We start from the raw sequence: 14,696 nt of genomic DNA on the forward strand, positions 1-14,696 counted from the left end.
TGGCCGCGCTCCTCGGAGCTCCAGCACGGAACAAACAAAGGAGAACCATTGGAAAACTCTTTCCCTCCCGGCCCGGTTGGGCACAGGTGGTTTTGAGCAGCTCCCAATCCCCCACAGTTGCTCCCAACCTTTGATTGGAATTCCACCTTCCAGCGCCTGCCTTTCCAGCCGGGATTTTTACGGCCGCAGGAACCAAGCTGGAGTTCAAACAGCACATGGCAAGATCAAAAAATTCCCGGGGCCGGAATGCTCCACCCGGCTTTTCCTTCATTATTCCGGCCTTTACAGAGAGCTTTTACAAGGTGTTTATTTTCGGATCCAGCCGTTGGAAGCCATGTGGTGGGAAAAGATTCCAGATCGGCACAGTGGGATGGATTTGCTTAAAGGGGTTTATGGAGGGCGGTCTTGGCTTTTTCCAAGCGGGATAATTGGATGTAGTACACCCTGTACTTGGGATTTGTGGGATATGAAGCGTGAAATGGGCCCGGCTGGGATTCTGTCAATCATTGGAGCTGGCTTTGGAAGCTGGGAATTGTCTGGGATGGGGGATTCGCTCGGCATCTTCCTGGCCAAGACGCTGGTTCAGTGGAAAATAAGATGGGATGGGGATCCTGGTGGGTTTTGGGGATCACGGGGGACTTTTTTGGGGATCACAGTGAGTTTCAGGGATCCCAGGGGTTTTGTGGATCCCAGGGAGCTTTTTGGGATCTCAGTGGGTTTCAGGGATGGTCCCGTTGCAAGCAGGAATCTTTGGGCGCCTCATATTTCATGAATACTGAGGCAGAGCGAAAACAGGGATCATGGGATCACTGAGGTTGGAAAATCCGTCCAGGATCACCCAGTCCAAGCTGTGCCCCATTCCCACCTTGGCACTGAGTGCCACATCCAGGAATTCCTTGGACGCCTCCAGGGATGGGCACTCCAAACCTCCCTGGGCACTGACCACCCTTGCCATGAGGGAATTCCTGCTGGTGTCCCGGAATTCCCATGAGGATGCAGGAATTCCATCCAGGAGCACTCACCTTCTTGGCCACGTGGCACATCTGCTCTGCCGGGAGATAATCGAAGGGAAAGACGAATCTCCAGTTGAAATTCCCTTCTCCTCCCATGGATCTGTAGTGGACATCCGTCTTCTGCTTGTTCTCCTCGTGTCCCACCAGCCACCTGCCGGGGACAAACAGAGCCCATGGAAAATCGGGATCGTGGCAAGGATTTGGAATCTCGCTCTATGTCACAACGTCCGTGAGGGGGAAATGGAATATTCCCGATCCCGGTGGCTGCTGGGGATGGGGAAAACCTGGAGATGGGAGAGGGAAGGCAGCAGTGCCAGAGATGGGAGATGAATCAGTGCTGGGGCTAGCATCTCCAGAATTATGGAATCATGGAATGGTTTGGGATGGGTTTGAAGGATCCTCAAATTCCATCCCATCCCACCCCATCCATGGTCAGGGACATCTCCCACTGTCCCAGGTGGATCCAGCCTGGCCTTGGACACTGCCAGGGATCCAGAGGCAGCCACAGCAAATCTGGGAATTCCAGCCCAGCCAGGAATTCCTTGCCAAGATCCCAGCCCAATCTCCCCTTTCCCAGTGGGAGCCATTCCCTGGCTCCTGTCCCTGCAGGCCTTGTCCTCAGTCCCTCTCCAGCTCTCCTGGAGCCCCTCCAGGCACCCTGAGGATTCCCTGGATTTTTCGCTTCTCCAGGGGAACATTCCCATCTCTCCCAGCCTGAACATTCCTTGGTAATCCCCTTCCACTGCTTGACAGCTTTTCCATGAAGAATTTTTCCCTAATACCCAGTCTAGGAAAGGCAGGTTCCAGTCCCTGTTCCAGAGTCAGCAATGGATGGAAGGAACATTCCCCACAGGATTCCCGATCCACAGGCAGATCCTCAGGCACAAAAAGGATAATTTCACCCATTCCCAATAGGATTTTTCAGGATGACTTTCCTTTGGGATGGGAGATCTGGAACCTGAGCAAGGTTTTACTCATTTCCAGCCTTGCAGGATCCTCTTGGATGCTAAAAATTGGGAAAGGGATCTGAGCAACCCCCTGGATGCTCCCACTTTTCCAGCAGCACAACTTTTTAGGAGCCCCAAAAGACAAGGAACAGCTCAACCGGAGCTGATAACAACGGACTTGATGGGAATACCAGGAAAGCCTCACGGCATTCTGGATTTACAGGGGGAAAATTGGGATTGTAAACCAGGGATTTACAGTCTGTTCCCAAATCCTGCCTCTTCCTGCCCGCAAATCCCAAGAAGACACAAAAAAAGGAACTCCCTTGGCTGGGATTGCACCGTTAGACCATGATAAATCGTAAAATGGGGAAGGGAAGGGAAGGGAAGGGAAGGGAAGGGAAGGGAAGGGAAGGGAAGGGAAGGGAAGGGAAGGGAAGGGAAGGGAAGGGAAGGGAAGGGAAGGGAAGGAAGGAAGGGAAGGGAAGGGAAGGGAAGGGAAGGGAAGGGAAGGGAAGGGAAGGGAAGGGAAGGGAAGGGAAGGGAAGGGAAGGGAAGGGAAGGGAAGGGAAGGGAAGGGAAGGGAAGGTGCCGGAGGAGCTGTTTCCAGGAATAAAGGGGATTCCAAAGAAAGCAGCCATGCAAATAACCCAATCTGCGAGAATGGAAAAAGTCTGGGAGGGAAGCTGGGAATGAGTAGAAAATGAGCTCCTCTCCACATGGCCAGGCTGCTCCCACATCTTATCCCACTATGGGAACATCCAAGTAGTCCAGAGAAAAATCCTGCCATGGGATCATCCCAGAGGTGTGAAGAAAAAGGTTGTGAGCTCAGCAGAGCTTCCAAAAAGACACATCTCCATCTCTGCATCCAGAGATGGAGAGGTGTGGATCTGTGGCTGGAGAGGTTTGGAGCCACAGTTGGAGAGTTGGGGATCCATGGTTGGAAAGGTGTGGATCCATGGCAGGAGAGGTGGTGGATCCATGGTTGTAGAGTTGGGGATCCATGGTTGGAAAGAGGTTGATCCATAGTCAAACAGGTGTGGATCCATGACTGGAGAGGTGTGGATCCATGGTTGGAAAGGGGTGCATCCACAACCGGAGGCGTGTGGATCCATACTTGGAGATATGAATCCACAGCTGGAAATTCATGGATCCATAACTGGAGAGCCACGATGGTTCCTCCATCCCGGCAGAATCCAAGTCTATCCCAGCAATACCAATCCAAGGACCACCTTAACTCCTTCCCTGCTGCTCCTGCACCTCCAGCCTCTGGAATCCTGGAGGCTCCGGAGCGGGACACTCACCCTTTGACGTAGATGTCGCTCATCTTCTCCCCGGTGATGCTGAGGTCGTCCAGGATCACGTCCTTGGCGTTCCAGATGATGCAGCGCAGGTAGAACCTGGAAAACCCCGGGAATAAAACCAGGAGAAGGTGGAAAACTCATCCACCTGGAAGCCCAGGTGTCCCATTGTGACCATGTTCACAGGGGGCTCAGGTTGAGGGAAGACATGAGGATTTGACTCCATGTTACAGGAGGCTGATTTATTATTTTATGATATATATTATGTTAAAACTGTACTAAAAGAATAGAAGAAAGGATTTCATCAGAGGGCTAGCTAAGAATAAAATAAGAAAAAATAATAACAAAAGCTTCTGTCTTGGACTCTCTGTCCAAGCCAGCTGGGCTGTGATTGGCCATTAATCAGAAACAACCACATGAGACCAATCAAAGATGCGCCTGTTGCGTTCCACAGCAGCAGATAATCAATATTTACATTTTGTTCCTGAGGCCTCTCAGCTTCTCAGGAGGAAAAATCCTAAAGAAAGGATTTTTCATAAAAGATGTCTGCAACATCCCACTGATGGATTTCCGTCTCCCTGGCGATGATCCCACACCTGTCCCTCATCCAGGTGGGTGAATCCATCCCCACCCGAGGCTTCCAAGCATTCCCAACTCCTTTCCCAAGGAAAAGATGAGGAAGAAATGGGAAGTTACCTCTTGGCTTTGCGTGGAGTGACGTTGAAAGGGGGGCCGGGATGTCCCAGGGATTTGGGAAACAGATCCACCCACATCTGGAGCTTTCCCTGCATGGAAAAACAGAGCCCTGGAACCTTGGGAGATTCCAAACTGGAACACCTGAACACCCCTAAGGAGATCTGGAACCCTTGGGTGGGAGGGGAGGAATCCTCAATGGAAAAGTGGCATTAAAAGTTATTTTTAAATTATTTGGGGGATAGTTGGGAATGTGTTGATGGATGTAAATCCTGAGGAGCAGCCGAGGGAGGTGGGAAAGGCGCTGGAGCACCAGGAAAAGCTAAGAGAGCTGGGAAAGGGGCTCAGCCTGGAAAAAATGGATCAGGGGTGACCTTCTGGCTCTCCACAACTTCTTGGAATGTTGGAACCAGGTGGGAGTTGGGATCTGAACCCAGGGAAAAACAGGAAAAGAGGGAATGGTCTTAGGCTGGGCCAGGGGAGGCTCAGGTTGGACACCAGCAGGAATTTCCTCGTGGAAAGGGTGGTCAGGAATTGGAAGCACCCAGGGAGGTTTGGAATCCCCATCCCTGGAGGTGCCCAAGGAATTCCTGGATATGGCACTCAGTGCCAGGGTGGGAACAGGGCACAGCTTGGACTGGATGACCTCAGAGGGATTTTCCAACCTCAGTTGATCCCGGGATTCTGGGAGAAGAATTCTGAGTAGGACTTTCAGACCAAAAATGTAAAATTAAATTGAACTAAATAAAATGAAAATAAATTTTAAAATGGGAGCACATGCTGAAGGGAGCGACCACCTCCCCTCCCTGGGAACATCCCGTATCCCAGAACAGACATTCCCAGCAGGATTCTCCCCCTGGCTATGGCTGGATCAGGAGACGCCACTCCTGGGCTCATCCCAGGCTCATCCCGGCCACATTCCATGACCAACCTGCTCGATGTCCGGCTGGAGCGGGCTGTAAAGGCGCCGGGTCTCCACGTGCTCCGGAACCAATCCCTGCTTCCGGAGGGCGGCCAGGGCGAGCCGCTCCTCCACCGGCCCCAGGTGCGGATTCGGGGGTTTTCCGTCTTCTGCCACAGGGAAGAGAGCAGAGGGAATCCCACAGGGATGGGTTTTGGCCAGGAAGGGCTGGAGCGGCACAGTCTCCATACCCAAATCCATCACCACAAACCCTGCTGGGCACAGGGATGCCATTCCCAGTGGGAAAATCCATGGAGACCCTCGTGCAACCACGCCACAAATCACAGCCAGGGAAACATTGCAGGGATCCAGTTGGATCCCATGGAAAGGAGAATCCAATGAATCCAGCTCTCCTAAAGTCCCATAAATCAGGATTCCCATCAATCCTCTGCCGATGTTCCCACTCCCAGCAGTTAATCCCAGAGTTTAAAGCCATCCAGGATCTTCAGCTGGGCAGACAGGAATGGGATCCTGATGGGATCCCATTTCTTCTCTGTGGGATTTGGGGAATGGGAGGAGGAGGAAGGACATGGAGACATCACCAGCACAGCCTGGGTGTTGTTCCAAGTTCCTGCTCTGGTCCAAGTCCCTGCTCCAGTCCCACCAGGATATTTGTGGTCCTCCATCCATGGAAGACCTGGAATTATCTCCTCTGCCTGACCTACTCCACACCAACCCCTGATCCTGCCACAGATGGGCCAAGATTCCTCAATAATGGGCATTCCTGCCTTCTCTTCCTGGTCAGGATCCATCCATCCATCCATCCATCCATCCATCCATCCATCCATCCATCCATCCATCCATCATCCATCCAACATCCATCCATCCATCCATCCATCCATCATCCATCCCTCCATCCATCATCCATTCAACATCCATCCATCCATCCATCCATCCATCCATCCATCCATCCATCCATCCATCCATCCATCATCCGTCCATCCATCATCCATTCATCATCCATCCATCCATCCATCCATCCATCCATCCATCCATCCATCCATCCATCCATCCATCCATCCATCCCAGTACAGCCAAAGTCCAACTCCTGCCTCCTCATCCCATTCCTGGGATGGGACACAATGCCCCATCCTTGGATATCAGGGATGCAGCGAAGTCCCCATCCCTGTCCAAGGAACAACTGGACATGACATTTGGACAAGGTTGGACTCGATCTTGGACGTCTTTTCCAAACTTAACTCTGGAATTTCAGGATCTTAAAGATCTTTTCCAACTTTAAAAATTCCCTGATTCTCTGACTCCGACCCAAACAATCCCAAAATCCCAGGCTGGGGTTGGTGGACTTCACCCCACCCAGGACAGTTGAAAGGCAACGTGCTCCATAAATATTATTCCATAAATATTCCATAAATATCATTCCAACTCCACCAAATCCCGGCGAGATATCCCAGCTCCTTCCTTGGCAAGGACACACTCAACTCCAGCCACCTGGGCTAATTCCCAATGATTTCCCAAACCCTGGAATTCCGGCGTGTGCGCACACGTGCGGCTTTACATGCCGAGAAAAGAACGAGCCCCTCTCGGAGAACAACAAAATCTGGGAGTTATGGAATAACGGGCCGGGGGCAGGGGCTTGTAAAATCCCAGCTCTCGTGTTTAACGGCTCCAGTTTATTCCCAGTCCGGCTCCGGAGCTCGCAGCTGGATTCCAGATCTGCTCCGGGTCAAGCCTCGGGCTTTGTTCTGCTGTTTGAACTCGGAGAAGGTGACAGCAGGCGCTGCCACGGGGGGGACACATTCTAACACCTCCCCAGCTCTCCCGGGAAAACTTTTCCATGAGGATTCCTTGCTTCCCTTCTCCTCAGGGGAAAACCTGAATTCCTGCAGGGATTTGTGCTTTGTTTTCCAAGAGCGCGGAGAGGGATCAGCCCTGAGCTGTGCCTTGTTTTGAGTCTCTGGTGACACCCTTGGTGTGGTGGCCTTAAAAAATCCAATTAAAATTTAGATGGGATGTTGGGAATTCTCGGCTCTGAGGGTGGGGAGGCCCTGGAAGAGAATTCCCGGAGAAGCCGTGGCTGCACCTGGATCCCTGGAAGTGTCCAAGGCCAGGTTGGATCCACCTGGGATAGTGGGAAGTTTCTCTGCCCACAGAGAGGGTGGAACAAGATAATCTTTGTGGACCCAACCTAAACCATCCCATGATTCCAAACTGCAGCTCCTGAGCCAGGCCTGGTGGGATTTCACCTCCTCCTAGGACTAAAACCCTCCTTTTGTGCCTTAAAGCAGAGTTTTCCCAAAAAACCCCTCCTGCCCCAGGAATGTTGGGTCAGGGGGAGCTGCCATGGGCAAGCAAAAAATTCATCCGCAGAAGTCTGGGGCTTTTCTCCTCCTTATAGAAGTTGGGTTTGTTCCCTGATTCCCCCAAATCCCGAAAGAATTCCCAGGTCTGTGTGTGGGATATTGTCTCCCTCTAGTGACCGTTCCCAAAATGAGATTCCAATGGAATCTCAGAGCTCTCCTGGCTCTGGCAGCACTTGGATTATCAGGGGGGAGCTTCTCGCTCCCAATCCAGGCATGTCGGGTCGGGTCCAACTCAAGGTCAACGCTCCTGGATTGAAGGGCTGGGTTCAATCCCAGGATTTGGGGCACAACCAGGCTTGGGAATAGTCTGGAGCCAACACGGACAGTGAGGAGGAGGAGGAGGACAGTCCGCTACCCAATCCTGGCCTCCATAATGCTCCTCACGATGTCTCCATGCACTTGGAACATCAGGTTGGAGCTTCCCATAAACTCAAGTTCAACGTTCCTCGACTGAAGGTCTGGGTTCAATCCCAGGATTTGGGGTACAGACAACCTTGGGCAAAGGGCAGAACCAACATGGACAGTGAGGGGGACAATGGGGACACTGCCATCAGCCACTCCTGCTGATGTCACCCTTCTTGTGACATCTCCATGCCCTTGGAACACCAGGTTGGAGCTTCCCAGCCACAATGGAGTTCCCACCTGGAGGTGCTGGGCTTGGTCAAACCAAGGTCAACGTTCCTGGATTGAAGGTCTGGGTTCAATCCCAGATTTGGGGCACAACCAAGGTTGGGAATAGTCCAGAGCCAACACGGCCAGTGAGGAGGAGGAGGGGGACATGTCCCTCACCCACTCCTGACCTCCATGATGTCCCTCCTCATGATGTCTCCATGCACTTGGAACACCAGGTTGGAGAGTGTCAAACCCACCCAGGGGTGTTGAGCTGGGTCCAACTCAAGGTTGGGAATCGAATTCCTGGATTGAAGGTCTGGGTTCAATCCCAGGATTTGGAGCAAGCTTGGGAATGGCTCAGAGCCAGCACGGACAGAGAGGAGAAGGATGGGGACAATGCCATCACTCAGTCCTGGTGATGACTCCATGACATCCAGCTCCATCCCGTTCTCTGGAGCAAGGCAATTCTGCTATCCCAAAGCATCCCTGACATCTCACCCAGCTCGGAGAGGACGTATTCCTGATCCTGGAAGATGATCCGGTCGGATTTGTAGGTGGGAGCTTTGTAGTTGTGCTGCAGGGAGAAGAGGTGGAGCAGCTGGGAAGGACGGAGTTGGTCTCGCCACTGGTTGGGGCCGGAGCTGAAACCAAACAGAATCATGGAATCATGGAATCGTGGAATCATGGAAGGGGTTGGGATGGAAAGACATTAAAGTTCATCCAATTCCTTGGGCTAGGATATCTCCCACTGTCCAAGCCCCAATGTCCAACCTGGCCTTGGGCACTGCCAGGGATCCAGGGGCAGCCACAGCAAATCTGGGAATCCCGACCCAGCCAGGAATTCCTTGCCAAGATCCCAGCCCAATCTCCCCTTTCCCAGTGGGAGCCATTCCCTGGCTCCTGTCCCTGCAGGCCTTGTCCCCAGTCCCTCTCCAGCTCTCCTGGAGCCCCTCCAGGCCCTGCCAGGGGCTCAAAGGTCATCCCAGATCCTTCTCCATACTAGACATTCCCAGCTTTCCCAGAGCAGAGGGCCTGCAGAATCCTGGAATGGTTTGGGCTGGAAGTGACCTTAAATCCCATCTCATTCCACTCCATCCATGGGCAGCGACACCTCCCACTATCCCAGGCGGATCCCAGCCCCAGTGTCCAGCCTGGCCTTGGGCACTGCCAGGGATCCAGGGGCAGCCACAGCAAATCCGGGAATTCCAGCCCAGCCAGGAATTCCTTGCCAAGATCCCACCCAAATCTCCCATTCCTGGGATGGGGCAGCCACATCTCTGGGGTGTCCTCAGCACGAGGTCACCAGGAGCCACCAGGGTTGGAACAGGATCTCCCTGGAGGAGAACCAGGACTCTGGGAAGCACAGCTCCAGCCGGGTCCCCCAGGACAGCCCAGCTGTGATCCCGTGGCCACCTCAGCATCCCAATCCCGGGATTCCTGGAGATGCCAAGCCCAGGGAGGAACGCACACGCAGTAGGTCTGGGGGAGGCCGCAGCGAGCGCCGTATTTGGACAGGAAGCGATTCTCCAGGTCGATGATGGTCTCGCCGATCTTCTCGTCTTTGGACAGGAGGTCGTAGTCATAGAGGGTGACCTTGAGGTCCTTCTCCAGGGGCAGGGTGCAGCTCAGCTCAAACATCCTGGAAACAGGAACAGGGAAATGCTTGGGAAAAGAGGATGGTGCTGCTGGAATTCCATGGGAATGGATCCACGCCCCATCCCGACCCCACCGGCGATGGGATGGATCAGAGTCCCTGAGCTTCCATGTCACCTTGATCCAGCCAGGCCAGGGCTGTTTTGTGCTGGATTCGTTCATCATGGAATTACGGAATGGTTTGGATTGGGAGGCACCTAAATGACCTCATTCCACACCTTCCACCATCCCAGGTGGATCCAAGCCCCAGTGTCCAGCCTGGCCTTGGGCACTGCCAGGGATCCAGGGGCAGCCCCAGCAAATCTGGGAATTCCAGCCCAGCCAGGAATTCCTTGCTGAGATCCCATTTAAATTCATCTCTCTCTCTCCATCTTGCTTTGTTGGGAAGCCATTCCCAGCATTGGCGGCCTGGACTGGTGGGAGCAGCCTTGGAAAAGCAGATGGATTTTATGGGAAGCAGGAGTTGATCCCTGTTTGTGCCCCGAGTCCCAGATTTTGGCAGCCTGGAGCTCATCCCAAGGGGCAACTCCGATCTCTGGGGCAGGGCCCAGGGAATGGCTGGAGCTGTGACAGGGGAGGTTTAGGTCGGATACCAGGAAAAGATTCCTCATCCAGAGGGTGGTGGGGCGCTGGAACAGCTCCACAGGGAATGGCCGCATTCCCGAGGCTGCCAGAGTTCCAGGAGTGTTTGGAGAATGTTCCCAGGGACAGGGAGGGATTGCTGGGATTGTCCTGGGAAGGAGTCGGATCGATGATCCTTAAGGGATCTTGTGATCCCATGATTCTCTGATTTTCTGGGAGAACAAAGCCCCGTGGAGTTGAGCTTCCCTCAGTTTCCCAGCTCCTTTCCAGCCTTGCCAAACAGCTTTTCCCGGAACAAACCACCATCCTTGGAATTTTATCCCGTTTCTGAGGGAAACAACTCAATTATCCATGGACAATCCTTTTCCAGAACATGTGGTGGTGTCCCATTCCTCCCCATTCCTCACATTTTTCCTTCAGACATTGGATCAAAATTCCTGGATGAGGAGAAGTTCTCCAAACTCCTTCCCATCAATGGGATGATCCGGATTCCTCCACTATGGAATTCCAGCTCCCCAATCCACAGCTCAGAAATCCCAGGGATAGATGAATGAGAGCCAAGGGAATCATGGAATAGATCTGGATGGGAGAAACCTTAAAATCCATCCCATTCCCAATCCCTGATGTGAGCAAGGGACACTTCCCACCGTCCCGGGTTGCTCCAATCTGGAACTGGGTGTTGGAATGGAATGGGAACGTTGGCCCAGCGCAATTCCCTCAATAGGACACCCCAAAAAATTCCGTGGATCCTGAATGGAATCCATACTCACTTCCCAAAGACAGGCTCCAGGGTGCAGGGAAGGTAATTTTCCTGGTCATTTATGGACTTCTTTCCCACGGAAATCTTCACGTAGGGATCACACTGGAGGTGGGCATGGAAATAAACAGAAACCCCGTGGGATTCCAGTCCCACCTTTTTCCATGGGTTGTTCTAAAGCCCATCCCTCTCCCAAATAAAATTATTCTGGGAATTCGGCATCAATTTGGAAAGTGGGGGATTTAATTCAAGTTGGGTTTTTTGCCAGGAGAAGGAAAAAAATTTAAGGGAAAGATCCAATTCCACCTAAAAGATTTTACCTGGATTTACAGGGATCCACCATCCCAGCCACATCCAAGAATTCCCTGGGAAAAACACCCAGGCCAAGTTTTCTCATCACTTCTCCTGGATTTTCCTTTTCCTGCTGAATTGCTTTTCAAGGAATGGATGGGAAACAGGAATGAGCACCCAGGTATTCCTTGGGCTGGGATGAGCCTCTGTAAAATTCCCATCCCAGGGGAAATTTGGGACCAGATTTGGGTTGGTTTGGGGTTTTAAATGGAAAAACTCCCATTTTTTTTCCCGTTCTTTTTAATCCTCGGGAATTACTCATGGGGGATTTCTTAGAATTAGACACTTCCATCCCAAATCCATTTAAAAAAATGGGAAAATTCAAAAGTGGTTGGAATTTCTGTGCCTATTTTTCCATATATTCCATGTATATTTCCCATATTCCATATACTTTTTTCCACATGTTTTTCCATATATTTTCATGTCTATTCATTACTTTTCCATAAATTTTCCATGTGTATTTACTATTTTCCCATCTATTTTTCTTAGATATTTCCTCATATATTTCCCACAGTATTCCTTAAATTTCCCCTCTTTTCCAGTGGAATCGAGATAATTAAAAAGGATTTTTTTTCCCTTCCCCGAGTTTTGGGGAGTTTTGGACCTACACAATTCCCATTTTCCCAGAATTTCCCTTCCAGACCAGCAAACCTTCGCAAGAAGGAATTTCTGGAAAACGGGATTTTATTCCCTTCAGCATCAAAACATAAAAAAAAAAAAATAATAAAAACTAAACAAAATAAAACCAAACCGAAAACTCATGGAAATAATCCTGAAAAATCCCAGCGGACAAAGGAAGAGTTGCCTCCCAGACTTCCCAGATATTCCAAGGGGGACAAAAAACAAGAACAAATTCCTAAATTTTAGGGCAAATTTGTAAATTTTGACCAATTTTGACCCAATTTTGACCAAATTTTGACCAATAAGGGCTGAGCTGTTCCAAGAATCCACTACAGGAGCTTTCCCACCAGGATACCTTCCCATTGGAATCCTTGGGCTGGAGGTCGAAGGCGCGGATGATGTAAACCCGGACCAGACATTCCTGGAGTCCCCTGGCCGGGAGCTGCTGGAATTGCCGGGGAGGCACCGGAACGCGCGGATCGTCGGGAAGAGGGTAAATCCTGAAGGAACCCTGGGAAGGACACGGGAATTCAGGGAAGAACAGGTGGAGATGGGAGCAGGCTTGGAATGACCGGAATGAATCATGGAATACTTTGGGTGGGAAGGGAGCTGAAGGCTCATCCCATTCCATGGGCAGGGACACATTCCCTGATCCTGGGCAGATCCGAGTCCATCCCAGCCTGGTCTTGGGCACTGCCAGGGATCCAGGGGCAGCCCCAGCAAATCTGGGAATTCCAGCCCAGCCAGGAATTCCTTGCCAAGATGCCAGCCCAATCTCCCCTTTCCCAGTGGGAGCCATTCCCTGGCTCCTGTCCCTGCAGACCTTGTCCCCAGTCCCTCTCCAGCTCTCCTGGAGCCCCTCCAGGCACTCTGAGCATTCCCTGGAATTTTCCCTTCTCCAGAGGAACATTCCCAGCTCTGCCAGCCTGGCTCTAGAGCAGAGCGGCTCCAGAATCCTGGAATGGGCTGGGTTGGAAGGAACCTTAAATCCCATCCCATTCCCACCCCATCCACAGGCAGGGACACCTCCCACTGTCCCAGGCTGCTCCAAGCCCCTTCCAAGCAGCCCTGGCCACTTCCATGGATGAGGATTCCACAGCTCCCACAATTCCCGGGCTCAAGGAAGGATTTGGGCTGAAAAGGACTTTAAAGATCCCACAATTCCCACCCCCAGGGGCACGATCCGTGGGGAGAGGGCCCATCCCACCTTGAACTCCCCCACCACCGAGGGGTCGTCGCTGGAATCCTGGGATCTCCCCCGGAACAGTTTGAAGGTGTGGCAGAAGTCGGAGAGATGCTCAAATTCCTCAACGTTTTCCAGCTCCGTCTCATAGACCTGAGGAGGAAAAGATGGATCGCGGGAAAAAAATTCCAACCAAATTCCTCAGTCCTGGGAAAATTCATCCCATGGGAAAAAATTTCTGGGAATTTTCACCCTTATTTCCCCCTGGGGCAGTGAGAAGAGGAGAATTTGGGAATCCCACAATAAATTCCAGCCCATCCCACGGACCCAGACAAAGCCAAGGTCTCCTGGTGGGTTTTTCATGGATAGAGATCTTCCAGCTGGGAATATTTTCCTTAAAACCAAGGAAAACCTTCCCTATTTGGGAGTTTGTGTTAAATTAAGCATTTCTTGTGCCTTAATCTCCCTCTTCCCTGAGAAATCCCTGATTTTCCTCATTCCCAAACCTTTCCCAGGGTGGCAGTTCCCCACCCCCTCCGCCACTTCCCAAGGGAAAATTTCTGGATGTTTCCCAAAAGTTTTCCAAAGGAAACAGAATTTTCCACACCTGAGGAAAATGTTTCGGTTTTTTTGAACCCGGATGGGAAAAAAAGCCAAAACTCCCAAAGAAATCATGGAGAGTGGAATTCCAAGGATCCACACCCAACAGAAGTCACTCACCTTCAAGTTGTCAAATCCCTTTTCCAAGTAATATCCACATTTTTCCCTCTCTCCCGTGGAAGCGTAAAATTTGCTCCACCAGTCGATGAATTCCTCCTCCTGCAGCCAGAGATCCCAAAGTTGCTCATTTTCCACCCAAAAAAAAAAAAAAAATCCCCGGAAAACAGCAGCAGCTCCCCGATTTGGGAAGTGAACCCTGCATCAGCTCCATCCCTGATTTCCAGGGTTTTTTTGGGATGCTCCCAGCCCAAATCTGGGTGTTACAGCCACTGTGGATATTCCCAAGATGATTATTCCTCATCAGGAAATGAGGTAGAGATCTAAGAAGAATATTCCAAGAATTTGGAGCATTTTTAGGGAATTTTTGGCCACTCCGAGGGTGGTTTTCCCAGGATTTCCATGCAGGGAATAAACCAATTTAATTCCAGTGTTAACAGCTTGAAATGCCCCAATTTTAGGCTTTCCCTGGAAATTTTTGGGATTTTGGAGACAGGGATTGACTTCCTGGTTGTATCCCAGCACCTCCCAACCTCCCCATCCCAACAAAACCTGCAGATAGATGAACAAATCCATACAATTCCCATCTTTCCATTAAAACCCAGCGGTGCTCAGGTCTCCGGAACGACGCAACCCTTGGATGAAAAAAACTGGGAAAATCCCACAAAACCTCAGCTCTCACCAACTCCCACTGCCTCATTCCCAGTGCAAACCATTCCAGGAGGAAAAACGGACCGCGTGGTCTCAATATTCCACGGATTTTACAGGAATCCCATTTCTGAGATCGCTTTGCCACCAATCCGTGGAAAATTCCTGGAAAATCCTGGTGTCTCCTTTAGCAGAATTCCAGCTCGGTGACCTCACAGAGAATTCCAAATGGAGCTTTATTGGATTTATATTTGAAGCTAACAGCATGGGATTTAATGGATAGACATTGGATTTAATTGGAATATTCTGGACATTCACTCAGAGGCTTCTGCCACCTTT

General features: G+C 51.3%; 1 protein-coding gene across 10 annotated transcripts in view; it reads right to left on the reverse strand.

The window, feature by feature from the left end:
• Window positions 1-14,696, reverse strand: part of DYSF (dysferlin) — an 80,499-nt gene that overhangs the window by 13,294 nt on the left and 52,509 nt on the right. For all 10 annotated transcript variants that reach the window (XM_030947308.1, XM_030947306.1, XM_030947307.1 and 7 more), the window contains 10 exons: window positions 13,713-13,811; window positions 13,017-13,145; window positions 12,165-12,320; window positions 10,851-10,942; window positions 9,314-9,484; window positions 8,344-8,486; window positions 4,883-5,022; window positions 3,955-4,043; window positions 3,262-3,357; window positions 1,023-1,164 (listed from right to left, as the gene is read on the reverse strand). In XM_030947308.1, the coding sequence (XP_030803168.1) occupies window positions 1,023-1,164; window positions 3,262-3,357; window positions 3,955-4,043; window positions 4,883-5,022; window positions 8,344-8,486; window positions 9,314-9,484; window positions 10,851-10,942; window positions 12,165-12,320; window positions 13,017-13,145; window positions 13,713-13,811 (1,257 nt within the window). The remainder of the gene's footprint in view (window positions 1-1,022; window positions 1,165-3,261; window positions 3,358-3,954; window positions 4,044-4,882; window positions 5,023-8,343; window positions 8,487-9,313; window positions 9,485-10,850; window positions 10,943-12,164; window positions 12,321-13,016; window positions 13,146-13,712; window positions 13,812-14,696) is intronic.

This window comes from Camarhynchus parvulus, chromosome 4 (genome assembly GCF_901933205.1).
Source record: "Camarhynchus parvulus chromosome 4, STF_HiC, whole genome shotgun sequence".
Taxonomy (NCBI): domain Eukaryota; kingdom Metazoa; phylum Chordata; class Aves; order Passeriformes; family Thraupidae; genus Camarhynchus; species Camarhynchus parvulus.